The sequence below is a fragment of the Helobdella robusta genome (genome assembly GCF_000326865.2).
Source record: "Helobdella robusta unplaced genomic scaffold HELROscaffold_49, whole genome shotgun sequence".
Lineage (NCBI taxonomy): Eukaryota > Metazoa > Annelida > Clitellata > Rhynchobdellida > Glossiphoniidae > Helobdella > Helobdella robusta.
In genome coordinates this window covers 225,043-243,070 of record NW_008705246.1, presented here as the reverse complement: position 1 = coordinate 243,070, position 18,028 = coordinate 225,043, and the positions used below count along the sequence as shown (strand labels likewise).

Here is an 18,028-nt window from a genome sequence, read left to right as displayed (position 1 = left end):
TAATAAATTTAAAACAATTTTTCAGAAGGGTTTTTTTAATAATAATAATTAAAAGTAGTTAACTATTATGAAGTAGTTAATAACTACATTTCTTTAAAGTAGTTACTATCAATCAATCAATCAATCAAAACTGGTACAAAACGCCAGCATGAACGGGACACTTGGTAGTGGAATGACAGTGTACAAAATGCATATGCTGAAAAGAAAGCTGCATACAAGCAATGACAAAAATCAAAGTCTGTTGATGACCATAAAATTTTCCGTGAGAAGAACAACTATGCAAGACGTCAAGTCGCACTGGTTTTTAGTGAAGTAGTAAACCCTACTTTTTTGGGGTAGTTAAACCATTACTGCTATATACCGTAACCATATATGCTGAATCTAAAATCAACGGAGTCTGTGCATTCTAGCCTTGCTACATTTTGAAATGACAAGCGTGACATCAATTGACGCGAGACTTTGGTAAAAGCTATCGCGCGTTTACATTTAAAAATTCAGTTCAATTTCAACAGAAAATTTAGTCTTATTTAACTTAAACACGATTGCAACTGCAACCATAAATTACTGGCGAAACATTAGCAGTTTAAGATTATTTAGCTGGTTCTACGCATCTTGGAACAAGAAGCTATAATTCATACGTAGGCTTAAACTAAAACATGCACCCAAACGATGACTGTCACCGTGACAACATATACGCAGCAGCAGATTTAAGCACATGCACCGAAGAACTCAAGTAAGATGATAACATTTTCTCTAAATTCTAACCACTGCCTGCATATATGTTTGCATATATGTTTGTACTCATTTATAAATTTCGAATTAAGTAAGTCAAAGGAACACCTGGTACAATTATTTTTCAATAGCTATCATTACATTTTGCTACCAATTTATTGTGCTATAAATTATAGAAATACACAGTTACGGATTATATTACTAAACAAAACATGGTTCTTCTATAAATAATGCCTACGACAACAATTAATCGTACTGTAATTCCTAAAAGTAACAAAAATACGAGAAATTGCTATTGACTAATTCAACTAATTTATTTTCCTTCGGCAGCGTCAAATTTCTCCTTCACAGCATTTAGAAAATCTTCTGTGTTCAAGTAGTGCTCCTCTTTAACGCTGTGTATCAATGAACGAGGGATTATCATTATATCAGACCACAAATTGAAATAAATAATTTAATAACTGCAGTCTAATAATAATAATAATGACTTTTAAAGTTATCAGAAAAATCAACGCCAAAAAATACTTTAAACTCATGTACATATTAAGCACAAGAATAAGTTAACATGAAAATAATAAACAAAATATAAAGTCGACGGTACAAACGATTTATATTTTACAGTTAAAAGTTTTTTGAAGTGAAGATGAATGCAATCAAACAATTTTGTAAATATCATAAATGTTAACTACGACAATAAACCTTCATTAAAATGCTATCCTTACGCATTATCATTATTATGGGCGTGCCCCATAACGGGACGTTGCCGTGTTCACAAGGTGCCTCAATTTCAAGCGATCATGAGCAGGGCCGAGAAAAGACCGTAGTTGATGAGAGACAGGTCCTTCTCCACTGAGCGGATCCATGTCTGTCTTGGACCGCCGCACGGTCGAGTCTAGTCCGGTGGCAGTCGGTCTATGACAGCTTTTAAAGCCCGGTAATGATCCTACATAGGACTGGCACGAGCTATATGACCAAAGAAGTTTAGACGACACCTGAACAGGAGTGAGGAAACGGAGGGCTGCTGTGCTCTTCTTCTCACTTCAACGTTGGTGACACGATCGCGGTATGTCAGACTAAGGATCCTGCGTAAGCACCATTGATCTGTAGCGTCTAGCCTCTTCAAATGAGCGCCAGTAGTTGACCACGCCTCGCATCCATAGGGCAGCACGGGATGTATGCGCTATATAATCGAACTTTGGTCGTCACAGAAATGCTTGAGCGTCATATACAAAGATCTTGGGACATCATGATGATTCGATGCGAAATTTCAGCGTCATTATTGCATGACAAGTGTATTTGTTAGCCGAGATATGGAAACGAATCCACAATCTGTACGTCATTACCCAGCACAAAAACAGACGCGGGTGGCGGATCACCCAGAGAGATTGCCTAAATTTTCGTTTTGTCCCAGTTGATTTCTAAACCAAAAGGCTTTGCCTCCTCGGACATAGTAGCCAACGACAGCATGAGAACATCTCGCATCTCAGCTAACAGAGCGACATCATCTGCATAGTCCAGGTCCGTGAACACCTCCTTGCCAATTGTGGCGCCGAGCTCACTTTTGTGTACGAAACGCTCCATGATCTAATCTATCGGGGCCAAGAACTCATCCGGCGCAAGTATACACCCCTCTCTGACGCCGCTATCAATCTCGAACCACCGAGAGCATCGCCCCTCCGATCTAACACAGCTCAGGGTTGTATAGAGCGTTAAGCAGTTTTACCAGGTGATCGGGGATGCCCAGACCACGGAACAACAGCCACATAGCATCCCTGTTGACTGAATCAAAAGCAGCTCTCAAGTCAATGTAGGCAATCCAGAGAGGTCTGGCGTGAATATCCTGTCGATGGTAAACCTACCAGGCGTGAAGCTACTTTGCTTTCCACGGCGCCGAGATAGCAAGAGAGGACGAATGCGATCAAGAAGAACGCGGGCAAACACCTTGCCTGAAACTGACAGCAAAGTGATGCCTCTATAATTTTTACATTCATGGAGCGATCCTTTACCCATGTAAAACGGAATGTTGACACCTTTCCTTCAATCATCCGGGACAGCACCGGACTGCTACACCCGGGTGATGACGGAGTGCAGCCAACTAGCACACATAGGTTCACCTGATTTAAGTATCTCCGGATGAATGTTACACAGGCCCGATGCCTTGCCGCTCTTTAGCGTTCCTATAGCCGCGACAATCTCAGCTACGGAAGGGGGTTCAGTGTCAACCCCGGGGTCTGGGGCAGTGGATTCAGCAAAATTCTGCAATTCCAGCGAGGGCGCCGACATTCGGCGGTTGAGCAACTGGCTGTAGTATTTTCGCTATCTCTCTAGCTTTCGCTTCCGTCACTAATCAACCGGCCAGTATCCTCACGTTAAATGGTCAAGGGGTGACAATATCCAGGAAGTACGCAACAGTGGAGGGATGTTGCGGAAAATCGGGCGTCCCCTCCTGGAATATCAGACTTGGCACTTAAAATACTGGATCGCTTACTGGACGCTCCATGGAGATCGTTGACATGCTGGAAAGGCGAAGGGTTGACATCTGTTCTCTGCAGAAAACAAGATGGAAATCAAATGGTGTCTCTCGCATTGGGAGTTACAAGTTGTTCTGGAATGGCCAAAAGACAGCCCAAAATGGAGTGGGAATCTTCATACGGGAATCACTGGCACAAAATGTACTGGAGGTAGTTCGAATCAGCTCACGCCTAATGCTGATTAAACTCAAAATGGAAAAACAGGTTCTGACTGTTTTCTCTGCATATGCACTACAGACAGGTGAATCTGAAGACGCCAAAAATGATTTCTAGAACACACTCTCAGATGCCGTCAGGAAAACACCATAATCAGAGATACCATTGATATGTGGCGACCACAACGGCCATGTTGGAGATAAAGCAAATAGGTTTTACGGTGTCCATGGAGGCTTTGGCTATGGGTCTCAAAACGAAGACGGTATACGGATTCTGAAATTTGCTGAAAGACATGAACTCTTCCTGTTGAACACTTATTTTAAGAAGAGGGCAGAACATTTGATCACATATAAAAGCGGGATGTCATGCGCAGAAATTGACTTTATTGTCGTCAGACAACAACACAGACGACTATTCAGGAATACAAAAGTCAATCCAGGCGAAGCATGCATCCCTCAACATCGATTGCTGGTGGCCGATATGATTATGGAACGATCACGCCCTGTGGCTAATTGAATGCCTAGTAGAATAAGGACATGGAAACTGAAGAGCCCCATGTTCAAGGAAAAATTCGAGGAGTTGATATCGGCACAGCTGGATCGTCTGGAAAAAGTAGACATAACCTGGAAATCTTTTCAGGACACCCTAGTGAACGCTGCAACAGCTATATGTGGAAAATCTGGACCAAAATGCCAGCACAACCGCGAAACTCGGTGGTAGAACGAGACGGTGCGAAATGGTATTGCCAGTAAGAAAGCAGCTTTCAAACAATGGCAGAAGACGAAGACTGATGAAGATCGAAAGACATACCGATCAAAGAACACAGAAGCAAAATGTCAGGTTGCGATAGCTCGTGCAAATCAATACAAAGTATGGCTGTCTGGAAGTAAATGCGAACAAATTCGATCACTCTACCGAATAGCAAATCAGGCCAAAAGACTGAAAAAAGATATAGTTGGTGCCACATGCATAAAGAATATAAAGGCACCATAATAACCTTGCAAAATAAAGTGAAAGATTACTGGAAGGATTGCTTCTATCAGTTATCAGTTCACAGGATTCTGGATTGCTCACCGGAAGGTGGAAGGACCGATTCAGGGCATCACAGCTGAGGAGCTTACGGATGCGTTGAAGGCAATGAAGGTGGGTAAAGCGGCTGGTCCGTCTGGACTTACAAATGGTATCATCAAGGCATCTGGTGGAGTAGGCTTCAGAGCCCTCTTACACATCGGTCGGGAGATGTGGAGTAAATCGATACTACTAGTGGAATGGAACAGTAGCACAACTGTGCCGATATATAAAGACAAAAGAGATCCACTGCAATGCTCCTCATATCGAGGTATACGTCTTCTGGAACATCCCCTGAAAGTTATTGAAAAAGTCATTGCGAGAAGACTGTTGTCGTGCGTTTCAATAGGTGGTTACCAGTACGGCTTCATGGCAGGGAGATCCACCATTGATGCCATCTATATCATTCGTCAACTACAGAAAAAATACATGGCAGAGCAAAAGCGACTGTTCCATGTCTTTGTGGACTTGGAAAAGGCTTTTGACAAAGTGCCTCGTGAGGCAACCAGGTGGAGTCTACATAGACAGCTGGTTCCCGAATAACTGGTTCGGCTGGTTAAGGCAACGTACCCTAACACAAAAACTCTGGTCAGCACAACAGCCGGTAACACGAATGAATTTGATATTAACGTCGGCGTCCATCAGGGATCAATACTCAGCCCCCTGCTCTTCATCACGGTGATGGAATAAATAACCAAACCGATACGCTCAGATGACATATGGAATGTGATACATGCAAATGATATCTACCAGACGGCGGTCTCGGAACAAGACGCAGCCAGAAAGTTTGAGGTCTGGAATACCCAGCTTGCCGAACACGGGCTAAAAGTAAACCTTGTTGACTTAAGGAACCATGTCCATACAACCAAGATCCTGAACCAAGTGTAGTACGTTTTTTCGTATATATATATATATACAATATTCTCACTCCCAACCCGGCGCTTAATCAACAATGAAAACAAAGAAGTAATGAAAACAAGCATTGTAAATATTGACAAAGATGAATATGATGCTGTCGATGAAGAAAAGGAAACCAACGAAGATGGACCAGCTAAAAAAGAAATCTGACGCCTAATTTCCATCTAAGTTCATTTTCACAAAGTTAATATTTCCCTATATAAATCAACTTACACTGATGATGATTCATTCGGAATCGAAATATGGCCTTATTTGCCGCATGAATTCGAAAAATAAGTTTATTTTGAATTTTAATAAACTTAATGTTCTCCAAAAAACTTAGTGAGGAAAATCGAAAAAACTACAAACATATTAACGCTAAACATTCGGTAGAATTTATAGAATATTGTAAAAATTATGGTCTATTACCAACTTACCAACACACACACACACACACACACACACACACACACACACACACACACACACACACACACACACACACACACACACACACACACACACACACACACACATATATATATATATTGGATTAAGACTGTCAGAAAATCAATTATTGATGGAAATCACAGCATGTTCGTAATGTTGAACAATTTTTTTTATTTATTATTCTATTTTTACTGGTTTAATAATGCATTTACATTTTTTGGTGCAGTTACATTATCACAACAAAATTTTAATTTTTTAGAATTATTTTATTTTATTCACCAAATGCTATGTATCTCTTTTACTCAATGAGGCAAAATTTTTACACATGGCAGCAGTGGAGGATCTAGGGGGGCGACTCCAGTTGTGGGAAGTATTGTTGTTAAAAGTCAGTAAAATTTAGTTTTTAGAGAAAAATCACCGATTTTAAAAACAAAATATTAAAATTGGCGTGTTAAGCAAAAATGTCGCAGCCTAATTTCGGCTAGACTAGCAAATATTCGGTGAATTTCCTGACCCCCAGTCAATCTTCAAAAAATTTCAACATTTTTCAAATTTTGGCTCTCTCGTCAACGTTGTCTAGATCCGCCACTGCGTTGCAATTTATTTGACAGGCTAAGCTAGAAATGAAGTTTATTCTGAAAAATTTTTGAACAATAAAATGATCAACAAAACTTTACTTTTTTAATCCATATATGCAGGCAGCCAGATCTTTTGTCATTTTTCCAGAATCAATGACATCAACGCAAGCTTTTTCAATTCCAGTGCACCAATGCTTCAAATCTTCATTTCCATCCAAAACAGCTCTATGTTCCAAGCCTCGTGTCCATGCAAAAATGCTGGCAACGGGATTGGTACTTGTAGGTTTTCCTTTCTGATATTCTCTGTAGTGACGTGTTACAGTGCCATGGGCGGCCTCGGCTTCCATTGTTTTTCCATCTGGACACATGAGTACGCTTGTCATCAGTCCCAATGAACCATATCCTATAAATGGAAAGTCCAGAGGAATAATGAATTCAAATAAAATTCTTTGAAACTTCGTGCAATATTCTAAACAAATCATCGTTTAAATGTGCAAATATGAACCTTGGGCAACAATGTCCGATTGTACATCTCCATCATAATTCTTGCAGGCCCAAACAAAACCACCAGCTGATTTCAATGCTTGAGCCACCATGTCATCTATCAACCTGTGCTCATACCAAATGCCAGATGATTCAAAACTCTTCTGATATGATCTGCAAAATTTATTTGATGCAATTACAAAATAATTTATTCACAGTTACAGTAAATTTATATACAAAAATTTTTTAAAAACTCTTGTAATGTTTTCGAGTACTTTCCTTCAAGTGCACGAGATACAAAACATTTCTAAATACATTTACGAGCATTTTGATTTCGAATGCAGAGAAAATAAAGTTAACATATATGCATTAACAAATCCAAACCGTGAATATTTTTAACGTCAAGTTGTAAAAAGTATATAAGAAATACATTCAGAAAAAATGATTTAAAAATAAGAACTAAAAAGTTGAAAGCCTAGAGAATCACACCGTGAAGTATGTCAAAGAATCATTTCAGAATGCAAATGATTAAAAAATCTTCAGTGGCATAATGAACAAAGATAGATTTAAAGAATACTGCAAGCAATAATCTCAACATGCAATTTGAGCTTTTTGGACCCACCTAAGAATTACATGAATGACGATGTTAAAATTTATAAAGAATGCAGCAATCACAAACTTTTCATAAATTTCCTGGAAGATATCTTTAAATCTTCCATCATATTTCTTTAAAATAGTGTTCTTGGTACTCAAATAAAGTGGAGACTTTTTTTTCAGTGCATACTGAAAGCAACTGTTGGCAAACCCTGTTATGGACTAACAAATTAAAATTTATCAATGTAACTCTAAGGTCAATCATTAATTTTTTAAATTACTACTACTACTTTACTATCAGATTGAATTAGTTATCCTATTGAGACCTCATTTCATCAGAAAAAATAAAAAAGTTTAGACGTTTGGAGAAAGTGTAACAGGATGCAGAAAGATTTTTGATTGCAAAAATTTAACTAGTGTAGACAGGATAAAATATTAATCACTGATATTAAATATATAAAATGAACTTGGAAATGTACAAACTTCATCTGTATTGTACATAGCCAGTCCCACTCCTCCAGTTGTTTTGAAAGTAAATACTTCCAACTTCTGCACTTCTCCATTTTCTGGAGTGAAACATAATTCAAGTTTTCCAGGACCTCTGGCTACATAATCTGTTGCCTTGTACTGGTGGGTTATGTAGTTTCATCATTAAATTAAATGTCATAACATAATGAAGTGAGTGCTTAAGCAAATCAACAACATAATCAAATCAATCAATCTTCGTTTTGCGTCCAGAGACCCGGTTTCCCGAGGTAGGACGTTGTTTTCTTTGCCATCAACTTTTTGCGCCAAATTAGACGATCAGTTGTATCCATTTCATTTAAATTTAGAGCTTTCATGTTTTGCTCGATTGTTTGCGACCAGGACTTCTTTGGACGGCCTTTGGGACGTGTGCCAGGTACTTCAACATCTGCAAGAGAAGTTATGGCACTGTTTCCACTTCGTTTGACATGACCAAACCACCGCAGACGCAATTTTCAGGGAGTGTTCTAACAGACGTATACACCGATATGATGAACAGTTCAATGGATCACCTTTACCTTTGTATAGCGGGATTGTAATGCTATAGTTTCATTCAGTCGGCATTGAGCAATTTCTCAAGATTTCAAGGCAAAGTTGTAGTAATGTTTGGATACCTGCAGTACCAGATGCTTTGATAATGTCATTTGTGAGTCCAGAGGGCCCTGCTGCCTTTCCATCCTTCATAGCTTTCAGAGCTTCTGTAAGCTCCTCTACAGTGATGTCTGGAATCGGACCTTCGATGGGTGGAGCGTCAAAGTTAACATTGATGGGATTTGTTTCGTTTAACAGACGATTGAAGTATTCTCTCCACTGTAGCTTGATCTCATCTTGTTCAAGAACCATCTCATTTTTGTCGTTTTTGATACATGAGGCACCAACTATGTCTTTTTTCGTACGCTTTGCTTCTTTTGCTATACGATACAGAGATTTCATTTGTTCACCTTTGCTTTTAGTGAGCCACTCTCTGCACCGATCTGTCCGAGCCAGTGCGACTTGACGTCTTGCATAGTTGTTCTTCTTACGGAAAATTTTATGGTCATCTACAGACTTTGATTTTTGCCACTGCTTGTATGCAACTTTCTTTTCAGCTATTGCATTTTGTACACTGTCATTCCACCACCAAGTGTCACGTTCATGTTGACGTTTTGTACCAGTTTTCCCACAAACTGTAGTTGCAGCGTTCATTAAAACGGTTTTGTATGTACTCCAATCTGTACTGGCTTGCGATTGGTGGTCTAACTGTGTGGCGACAATCTGTTGAAATTTTTCTCAATGAATATTGCTTTTCAGCTTCCACGTTTTGATTCTCCAAGGCATTTGTTTAGACTTATGTTTTGACAGTTCGACAACCAGGTCTGCCACAAGGAGTCTATGTTGGGCGACACATGATTCGCCAGGTATAACTTTGACGTTTTTGAACAGCCTTCGGTGTGGTTGCTTGACAGCGAAGAAACCAATTTGCGTGGTTGATGGTTGATGGTCCACTTTTGTATGTTATGAGATGTTCCAACCTCTTTCGAAAATATGTGTTCAGTAAACAAAACCCGTGACTTTCAGCAAACTCAAGGATGCGGTTGCCATCTTCATTCCGTTTTCCATAGCCAAAACCGCCATGTACGTTGTCAAAACCATCTGTTTTCTGTCCAACGTGGCCATTGAGATCGCCTCCAATCAGGATTGTTTCAGATTTTGGTATTGTTGAGATGGTGTCAGAGAATGCAGTCCAGAAGTCATTTTTCATCTCTTCTGATTCGCCTGTCTGTGGCGCGTATGCAGAAAAAATAATCATTGTTTGCTTTTCTATGCGAAGCTTGATCCACATGAGACAACATAAATGAATGTTCCAGAACAATTCAATAATCAAACCTGGTCTCCATGAGCATGACGGCCGATAGTAATTGGCTTGATCCAGCCCGGAACCAACCTAGGAATATTCTTGCAAATGATTGGCTCTCTGAACACGGTACCACCCAGGATGTTTCTTATTGTTCCATTAGGACTAAGCCACATTTTCTTAAGATTAAATTCTGGAAAAATTTGGAAATGCTAATCATTCAAAAAATGTAAAAACTGATAAAAAAACTGATAAAAAAAGATTTGTGCCCAAAACTTTTCAGTTCCTTTCCAACTTGTAACAGATAAAATATTAGAGAGTAGTGAAAAGGTAATGTATGTAATACCTAAAAAATCAGCAAATATCAAATACATATTAATTAATGCAAAAACACACGAAATAACTTTTGCTATTTCCAAAATAGTGCTACTATAAATATTGATCGATTTGTGTAGCACCTTACATCTAAACAGCGAAATGCAACTGAAAACTAATTAAATTAAAGAACATCTTTCCTTATTCAATTTAAAAACCCATTCTGTGTTGTAAATTTAAATATCAGATAAAGTAATTTTTCAAAATATTTTTGGTAGCTTCTTGCATTGAAAACCAGTAATTAGGATTATACCTTTAACTCTCTCTTCATCGGGAGTTATTGTGGCACATTTAATTCCAACATTGTGTTTCTTTATGGCTAAGGCAGCGTCGATGGTTACTTGATCATTAGTAGCATCTCTATGGGGCAGTCCCAGGTCATAGTACAAAATTTCTACATTGACATATGGCAAGACAAGCTGGAAAATTCCAATTTATCTTTATCAATTGATAAGTTAATATGAATTGAAATAATTATGAAAAATTTAGTGCTATTTCGATTTTTCATTATAAAGCTCTGACAAACTCAAAGTTCTATATAAATTTTTCTTTGCTTATTTAGTTGCAGTTACAAACCTTTGGACCACAGACTGTCTACGCTACCCAACATATGCAGTGTAGATATTTGTATGTACTATGTATGCACGAGTATGCCATTATATACAAGAAGCATATGATAGCCAATCTATCCATGGATTCAAACAGAAAGCATTTGAGCCAAGTCAGAGTAGACTGCTAACATCCTAGCTAACTTGCAAACTTATTTTCAATATCATGTTAAAAGAACATAATTGAATCACAAAATAATTGTTGTGACAAAAATATTCATTTTACATTTAAAAAGTAGTCACAGAAACATTTGCCTAAATTAAACTCACAATGTGGCAACAATGACAAATTTAATTAACCTTTTCCTTAATCCACGACCAGATAATGCGGGTCATTTCATCTCCATCTAAATCTACAACTGGTTTGGCCACTTGAATTCTAGATGTTTTTGAATCTGACAAATATGACATATCCAATAGACTATTAATTCATAATTTTTAAAAAGATTATTTTCAAATTCACGGCACACGCAATATTTATAATTTTATGCTTTAACTTTTTTGGGGGGTTTTTATCAACTGATATTTTTCATCACAACCCTGTTTTATTTATTCTTTTAAAAAATCTGCATTGGCATTGTAATAAAACATCATTTAAGGGTGTAGCACATTATTATTAGAGGTTGGTGATAAATGGCGTAAAAATTTGTTTTTCAGAATTTCAAGTCGCCACCGCACATGAAATATTAAGCATTAAAAATCATCTACAAAAATGTGTAATATAGAAATATGTTCATTTTTGATGGCATCCAAGCCCATTCGAAAATGTGTACAGGTACACTGCTAATAACAGGAGTTAAATAGTGACCATGAGAATAATCAATCTCACCTGAAGTAACTAACTCATCCGATACAAACTTACAATTTTCATACCTGCGCATTTCAGCATATCTTATGTAAAAAATTCAATTAAATTAAAATTGAATTTTCTCAAATATGCTGACATACTTTTTGTTTTATATTTCAGATAGTGTAATACGACAGTTCAAGTTTGATTAAATTGTTTGACAGGTTTCTTTACACATACAACATTAGGATTTGCATCTGGAATGAATAAACAAATTAACATGACCAAAGAAAATATGACGTTGGAGGCAATATTCCAAAACTTTATGGTAGATCAAGATTTTGATTCTAAACATGGATCAGTAGCCGGTCAAGCACTGGATTGCATGCTTTGACTTGTTGCACTCGAGTTTCAGCATAAACCATGGAATTATTACAAACTGTTTGTGTTTCATTTGGAAAATTGTGATTTGTATCAAGTACTATTTTTTTACAAAGATAATAGGTTTGGATGTCTTTCACGTGCTGCTGCAGTTATGGTACTTCTGTTTCCCTTAATGAAGAGCTTCCTCGAAGACAATCCAGGAGTCACAAATCATTTATCATGTATCGTTAGAAGTTTTTTGAATGTCAAATATTTTAGACCTGCTTTTGCTGTGCTTGGTGCTCTCGAAAGTCATCTGGTTGAGCCTTTCTATAGTGTAACCATTGCTACAAGAACTACTCATTCTCAACTGAAAAGTTTTTATAAAACTCTCTTTCAGGAAATGTCGAAAGATGTGACTTCCGATTTCTTCAGGTTTGAAAAGCCATAGTTTAACAGTATTGAGTCAAATTTGTTTGATGGTGTAGATCGCAGTTATGGTCATGACGTTGTGCATGCATTGTCGGAAACTGTGCGACAGTATGAAGAAGATTGCGTCAAACATGCACATATACAAATATGATACATGTATCTAACATACATGATGTAACAAATTTTATAATGCCTGCATTAAAAACCACCTTAAGCAGACGACGCCGTGGCTACGAAATTACTTCGGATTTCGAGGAGAAATATCTTGCTAAACAACAAGCCTTCAACGAATACGACACTCCAGTTATAAACATAGCAATGGAACGTTTATGTGGTCAAGTAGACTACCGTCTATACAAATTACAGCAGCTTGAGTCTGTCAAAAAAAACATTGTCATTCAGCAGACCGAAGAACTTCGGGCTTAGTCGAAGTTGTCATTTAGAAGTTTCTGTGAAGAAGCTTGTCAGGTTAAGAACCTAAAACTAACTTGGATTCAATCCATGAAAGAGAAGTTTCAGGCAGGCGTTGCTGTGAAACAGGTTATTGCAGTCATGAAAGAAAGGAAGAGACTAAATATGACTGCAGAACTGAAAGAAGGTGGACCCTTCACTAATTCATATAAAGTTGAGGAACACGTTAAGTCGGACATCACTGAGACCAAGAATCAGAAAAAAATGAAAAAAGAAATTCTGTTTGCTAGAGGCTCGTCAACGTATTTGCCCAAATCTGATCCTCTGTTTCGTATTCAAGTTACACTTCCGAATAAAATACGTCGTGACGTCAAGACGTCGCTTAAACAGTATTTCATTAAAAGCAATACTTGGACAGTACTCAACAAATCAGTCATCTCTCACTATGGAACAATTTCGGGAATCATTCATTCACTTACCTGACTCTGTACATTTGCAAATTATACATGCACACATACATATGTGATACATGTATCTAGTATAATGTAACGTGATATAACAAATTTATTCCAGAAATAAAATAAAAATCGCAATTGTGCATGAAGGTTACGTTAATTAGAGTCTTTTTAGTTTTTGGGTAGGTTTCTATAGGTTAATTTGGTTAGGTTCTTGTATTTGGTTACGACCCACAAAATAACTTCATTCAAGTTAAGCCTCAGATTTCAAAACCTCTTGGGAGGGATCAAATTTAACTAAAAATTCTAGTGTTATACATTTTTGGAATTCTTGTGTGGTCATAACTTGATGCAGATGTTGTGTTAAAATTCAGGAACTCATGATTATCACCACCCCCCATTATTTTGTAATAGAAGTTAAAAACTATTTGAATTGCAGATTTTACATACATAGGCACTAAAACAACTACAGCTGGTTGAAACTGACCAAATTTAATTGAATTCCATCTATATCGGTCAGCTATATTATATGAAATGCACTAAAATGCAAAATCCACTTATATAATTTACAAAAAAAATTGCTAAGACGTAATGAAAATTTATGTAATGAAAGTATTTTTATATTTGCTTTGATTTTAATTTTATTGTGCTTCATTAGCACATAAAAATGTGTAAATATAAATTTGGTGTGTTTCATGTTGGCATGGATATATTCTCAGATTGGTCAATATGAATCTAGATACAATAAAATGGCATGTTTCAAGCATTAATCAGCTATCCATAAATGAACACAAATAGTAACTTACTGGAAAACTAATGATTCAAAGATATCTCAATGATACCTTATTACATTTTGACAATGTCAAAATAACATTTTGACATCTCAAGAGCATGCTAATGATATCTTATGATATCCAATTTTTTACACCTGTCCTTCGAGTTTAATCTGAGACATTGATATCATTTACTACTTGTCAAAATAAAATATATACTAGTCAAAATTATATGCCTAAGCTCTATTTTAGGTTTCCAAGGCCAAGTGACTTAACAATAGCAATTGCATGGAGAACATACCAACATTATCAGATTTTTACCATGTTATTGATGAAAACAATAATGAAGCACCAATGGGAATTACAGTTCAGTGCTGCCCCAAGCTTGCAGTTAATGTTTAACTCTCAGACTACATTAAAACAACAAGATATTTGTTGATTAAATGATTCAACTATGAAGTATAACAACACTGAGAAATAACTTTTATACAGTATTACAGTGCCAAAAAATTGTCAATTATGTTACAGATGCAGCCTTATTAAAAAATTCAAATTCAGTGGCTTGGTAATGTAAGCATTCATCACAAAGAAATATCTTCAATTAATGTATTAATTAATTAATAATTATTTAATTGTCAATTGTATTTAAATCAAAAAATTTTAGCTACTGAATAAAATAAACAAATAATGGTAGCATTCTGCATTTTAGAGCAAAGGCAAAGTAAATTTAAAATTCTAAATCATTAAAAAATTAAATAAATAAAAAAATTTAACAAATTATTTCCTGAAGAACCACATTTGTCCTGAACAAACAGCTAAAGAATAAGATAATAATAAGTAAAAAAAATCATATTAAAAATTAATTTTAAATATAAAAAATTCATACAATTTTTCTTCTGGGAGTATGAAGTAGATGTAGAAGTAGCAGAGAATAAAGGTTTGAGAACATTTTCAGCTGTGGCACGCATGGGACGAAGCATCCTCAAAGAATTCATTCTATTGTCGTTTAACAGGCCAGAAATTGTGAGAAGGAAACCGACGACGAACCACCTGGAAACAAAATCATGCAGCACGTTACACTAAATGTCATGTCATTGGCGAACAAAAAAAATTTCAACGGACGAATAACAAGTTTTTATTTACCTACCGTTCGCAAACTAAATTCCTAACAACAATAAAAAATTGAAATTAGACGGTCTAAGTTTGTTAGATACTGTAAAATAAAAATTTTACCTTGTAACCAAGCCCTGGTCTGACGAACCTGACTACCAGCACGGATGCACGTTCCGCCAGTGATGCATCGAGCATGTTGCGTTGCATGAGTTACATTACTTTCGCTTTTAACCGGTAAGGTGAGGTAATCAATATTTTCAAAATTACTCAAACTGGATGAGTTGTATTTAGTTGGATAATTTCGGTGTTGAATCGTATTTTCCATTACTTTAGGTTAATTTTATTTAATAAACTTATTTAATAACATCGTATTTTTAAATTCTGGCAGACACCGACCGAGTCGGGGTGTGCCATTTTTTTTTCATTCATGTTTTGGACCACAGAAGATATTGCGTGTTTCTAGATATATTCATAATACATCGTACAATAAGAAGCCAGCGTATTTTTTGATTATGAGTACAACCGAACTACATAGTTCACTGGTCTATTACAGGGTTCATTTTCTAAATATTGCTACATCAAAAATTAACATTAACAAACATTAGCAATAATGTAATTCAATGTTAACAACGCAACCAAGATGACATACACGTGAACAATGGCGGATCCAGAGGGGGGGCGGTGGGGGCGATCGCCCCCCCCCACTTTGAACTGAGGTTTGATATTTTATGAAATAAATAACAAAAAGCCAAACACTTCAACTTCTTGATTTTTTTAAAATTGAAAAACATTCTTCAAAACATTGTTCTGTTATATACATGAAATATTTACAAGACAAATGTCATTTTTCTACATTTTTTTTCGGCCAAACCTTGTTATAATGTCTTCAATATCGCGATGAATGTTCATTAAGGCTAATCCCGTTAGTCTTTCCTCATTCATTTTGGAGCGCATCCACGTTTTTAACCGCCTCAGGGTAGAAAATGAACGTTCTGCCGTTGCTACTGAAACAGGCATGGTGCACAATATTGACAACAGGCTGTGAATTGTCGGATAGAGATTGGAATTGCACAAAGCGAGTGGCCGTTTTGGGCTGTGAATTCATCTTTACCCAGTACTGCGTCCAGAGCATTTCTTCATTGCGTACAAATTCAATGGCCGTGTTGTCATCATACGAGGTCAAATTTGTTATTAAACTTTTATATTTCGTAACAGCTTGGTCAATTAAAAACCATGTTTTATTCTGTTCTGCATTACCACTTATTCGGAGGAAAACTGAAGGTATCAAACGACTCAAACCCATTATAGCTATTTGGATTGTTCCAAATTTTGATTTCATGTCTGTTATCATACTATCTAGCATGGGAATAAATATAGCAATCCTGAAATATTCTTCTAATGAGTTACTTTTAATATTTGCACGATTTACTTGTCTTTCTATACATCTTGGCATTTTTAATTCAATATTCAGTTCCTCTGCAACTTTAGAAACTCTCGTAAAGATATCATGAAATATTTGCTCAACATTTTTTCTTCTAGATTGAAGATTATCTATGACTCTATTAGCATGTTGAGCTGCCTCGACCAAATCTAAATTTTCTGTTTGTAAAACTTTGCTTAGTGGCTTAGTTAGAATTAATGGATCGGCAATTGAGTACAAAGCTATTAAAAATTCAGAATCAGTTAAAGCCGATAACAACGTCTTTGCTTTGGATGATGTTTCTCTGTCATGCCAATTAGCAATATTTTCTAAAGAAGCTAGAACATATTGCAGGGACTGTCTAAAACTGATAATCGAATCATGGCGTTCAACCCAACGTGTCTCACATAAAGGCATGACATTTTGTCCCAAATTTTGACTTTCATTTTTAAACATTATTCTTTGCACTAATTTTCTTTTGGCCGATGCGCGAAAAAAGGAAGTCGTTTGCTTAATAGTGCCCATTGCATTTCTTATGGCTTGTACATCGGATGTTTTAGATAAACTCAAGTTCAGTCCATGGTTAGTACAAACACAATGAATACATGATGTAGCTTTTTTTGATATTTCTGCAGCTGCACCACATGACTGAAATGTCATGACAGAACATCCATCTGTTCCACAACCAACAAAATGCTGTGGATCTAAAGTTAGCGCTTTTAGTAAACGTAACACTGAGCCGGCTAACATTTTTCCGGTTAATTTTGGTTCCGATTCTATATCTTTGTATGCATCCTCTAGAGAATCCACAAATGCAACAAAATCTTCTCTAACCTGGCCGTTGTAAACATATCGTAAGCTCAAAGACAATTGCTCAATACCATATATGTCAGTTGTTTCATCAAATAAAACTGAATAAAATTTGGCTGCTTTAACTCTCTGTACAATAGTATCTGTAATAATATCGCCAATTGTGGTTATGATTTCATTTTGAATCGTTTTGCTTATGTATGTCGCATTTGATTTAGATGATTTTAAATGTTCTTCAAGAACATGGTCTCCAGCATCGACCCTAAACTGAAGTAGTTCTCTGAAATTACCCTCATTTCTAACTGGACCGGTACCATATACCCCTTCATTAAGCATGTCATTGTCCAAATTTTCATCATCTTCATCATCATCATTATCAGCATCGCCTGCATCATTAGTACTTATATTAAGTTTTCCGTCATCTCGATGTCCTCGTAGAGGAATATTTTGTTTTCCCAAAAAAATAATAGATTTAATTATGGGCTTCAATCTTTCTCTGTTTTCCTTCATTTGCTGATATCTTGCGGAATAGAGTTGATTAACAACTTCAAATGATGGATTTTGGTATGATTTGACAAAATCATTGCCCCTCTGAACTGACTCTTTGTGATACCTGTATTGTTCATGACAGCT

The 18,028-nt window shown here is 36.6% G+C and overlaps 3 protein-coding genes across 3 annotated transcripts in view; 1 reads left to right on the top strand and 2 right to left on the bottom strand.

Moving 5' to 3' along the window:
• Nucleotides 1-1,045: 1,045 nt before the first annotated feature.
• On the bottom strand, nucleotides 1,046-11,242 carry HELRODRAFT_114417 (hypothetical protein; the record flags this gene model as incomplete). The annotated part of the gene is made up of 8 exons (XM_009026731.1): nucleotides 1,046-1,127; nucleotides 6,512-6,815; nucleotides 6,918-7,069; nucleotides 7,575-7,711; nucleotides 7,973-8,116; nucleotides 9,881-10,041; nucleotides 10,477-10,642; nucleotides 11,132-11,242. 8 exons carry the CDS (start codon nucleotides 11,240-11,242, stop codon nucleotides 1,046-1,048), a joined length of 1,257 nt encoding a protein of 418 aa, XP_009024979.1.
• Nucleotides 11,243-11,898: 656 nt separating this feature from the next.
• HELRODRAFT_178627 (hypothetical protein) lies at nucleotides 11,899-13,307 on the top strand (the record flags this gene model as incomplete). Its single annotated transcript, XM_009026730.1, has 4 exons — nucleotides 11,899-11,986; nucleotides 12,152-12,416; nucleotides 12,632-12,752; nucleotides 12,840-13,307. The coding sequence occupies 4 exons, from the start codon at nucleotides 11,899-11,901 to the stop codon at nucleotides 13,305-13,307; spliced, it is 942 nt and encodes a 313-aa protein (XP_009024978.1).
• Nucleotides 13,308-16,099: 2,792 nt separating this feature from the next.
• HELRODRAFT_178626 (hypothetical protein) overlaps nucleotides 16,100-18,028 on the bottom strand; it is a gene marked incomplete at both ends in the record, with an annotated part of 3,525 nt that continues 1,596 nt past the window's right edge. The window contains one exon of the mRNA XM_009026729.1: nucleotides 16,100-16,380. Within this exon, the coding sequence (XP_009024977.1) occupies nucleotides 16,100-16,380 (281 nt within the window). The remainder of the gene's footprint in view (nucleotides 16,381-18,028) is intronic.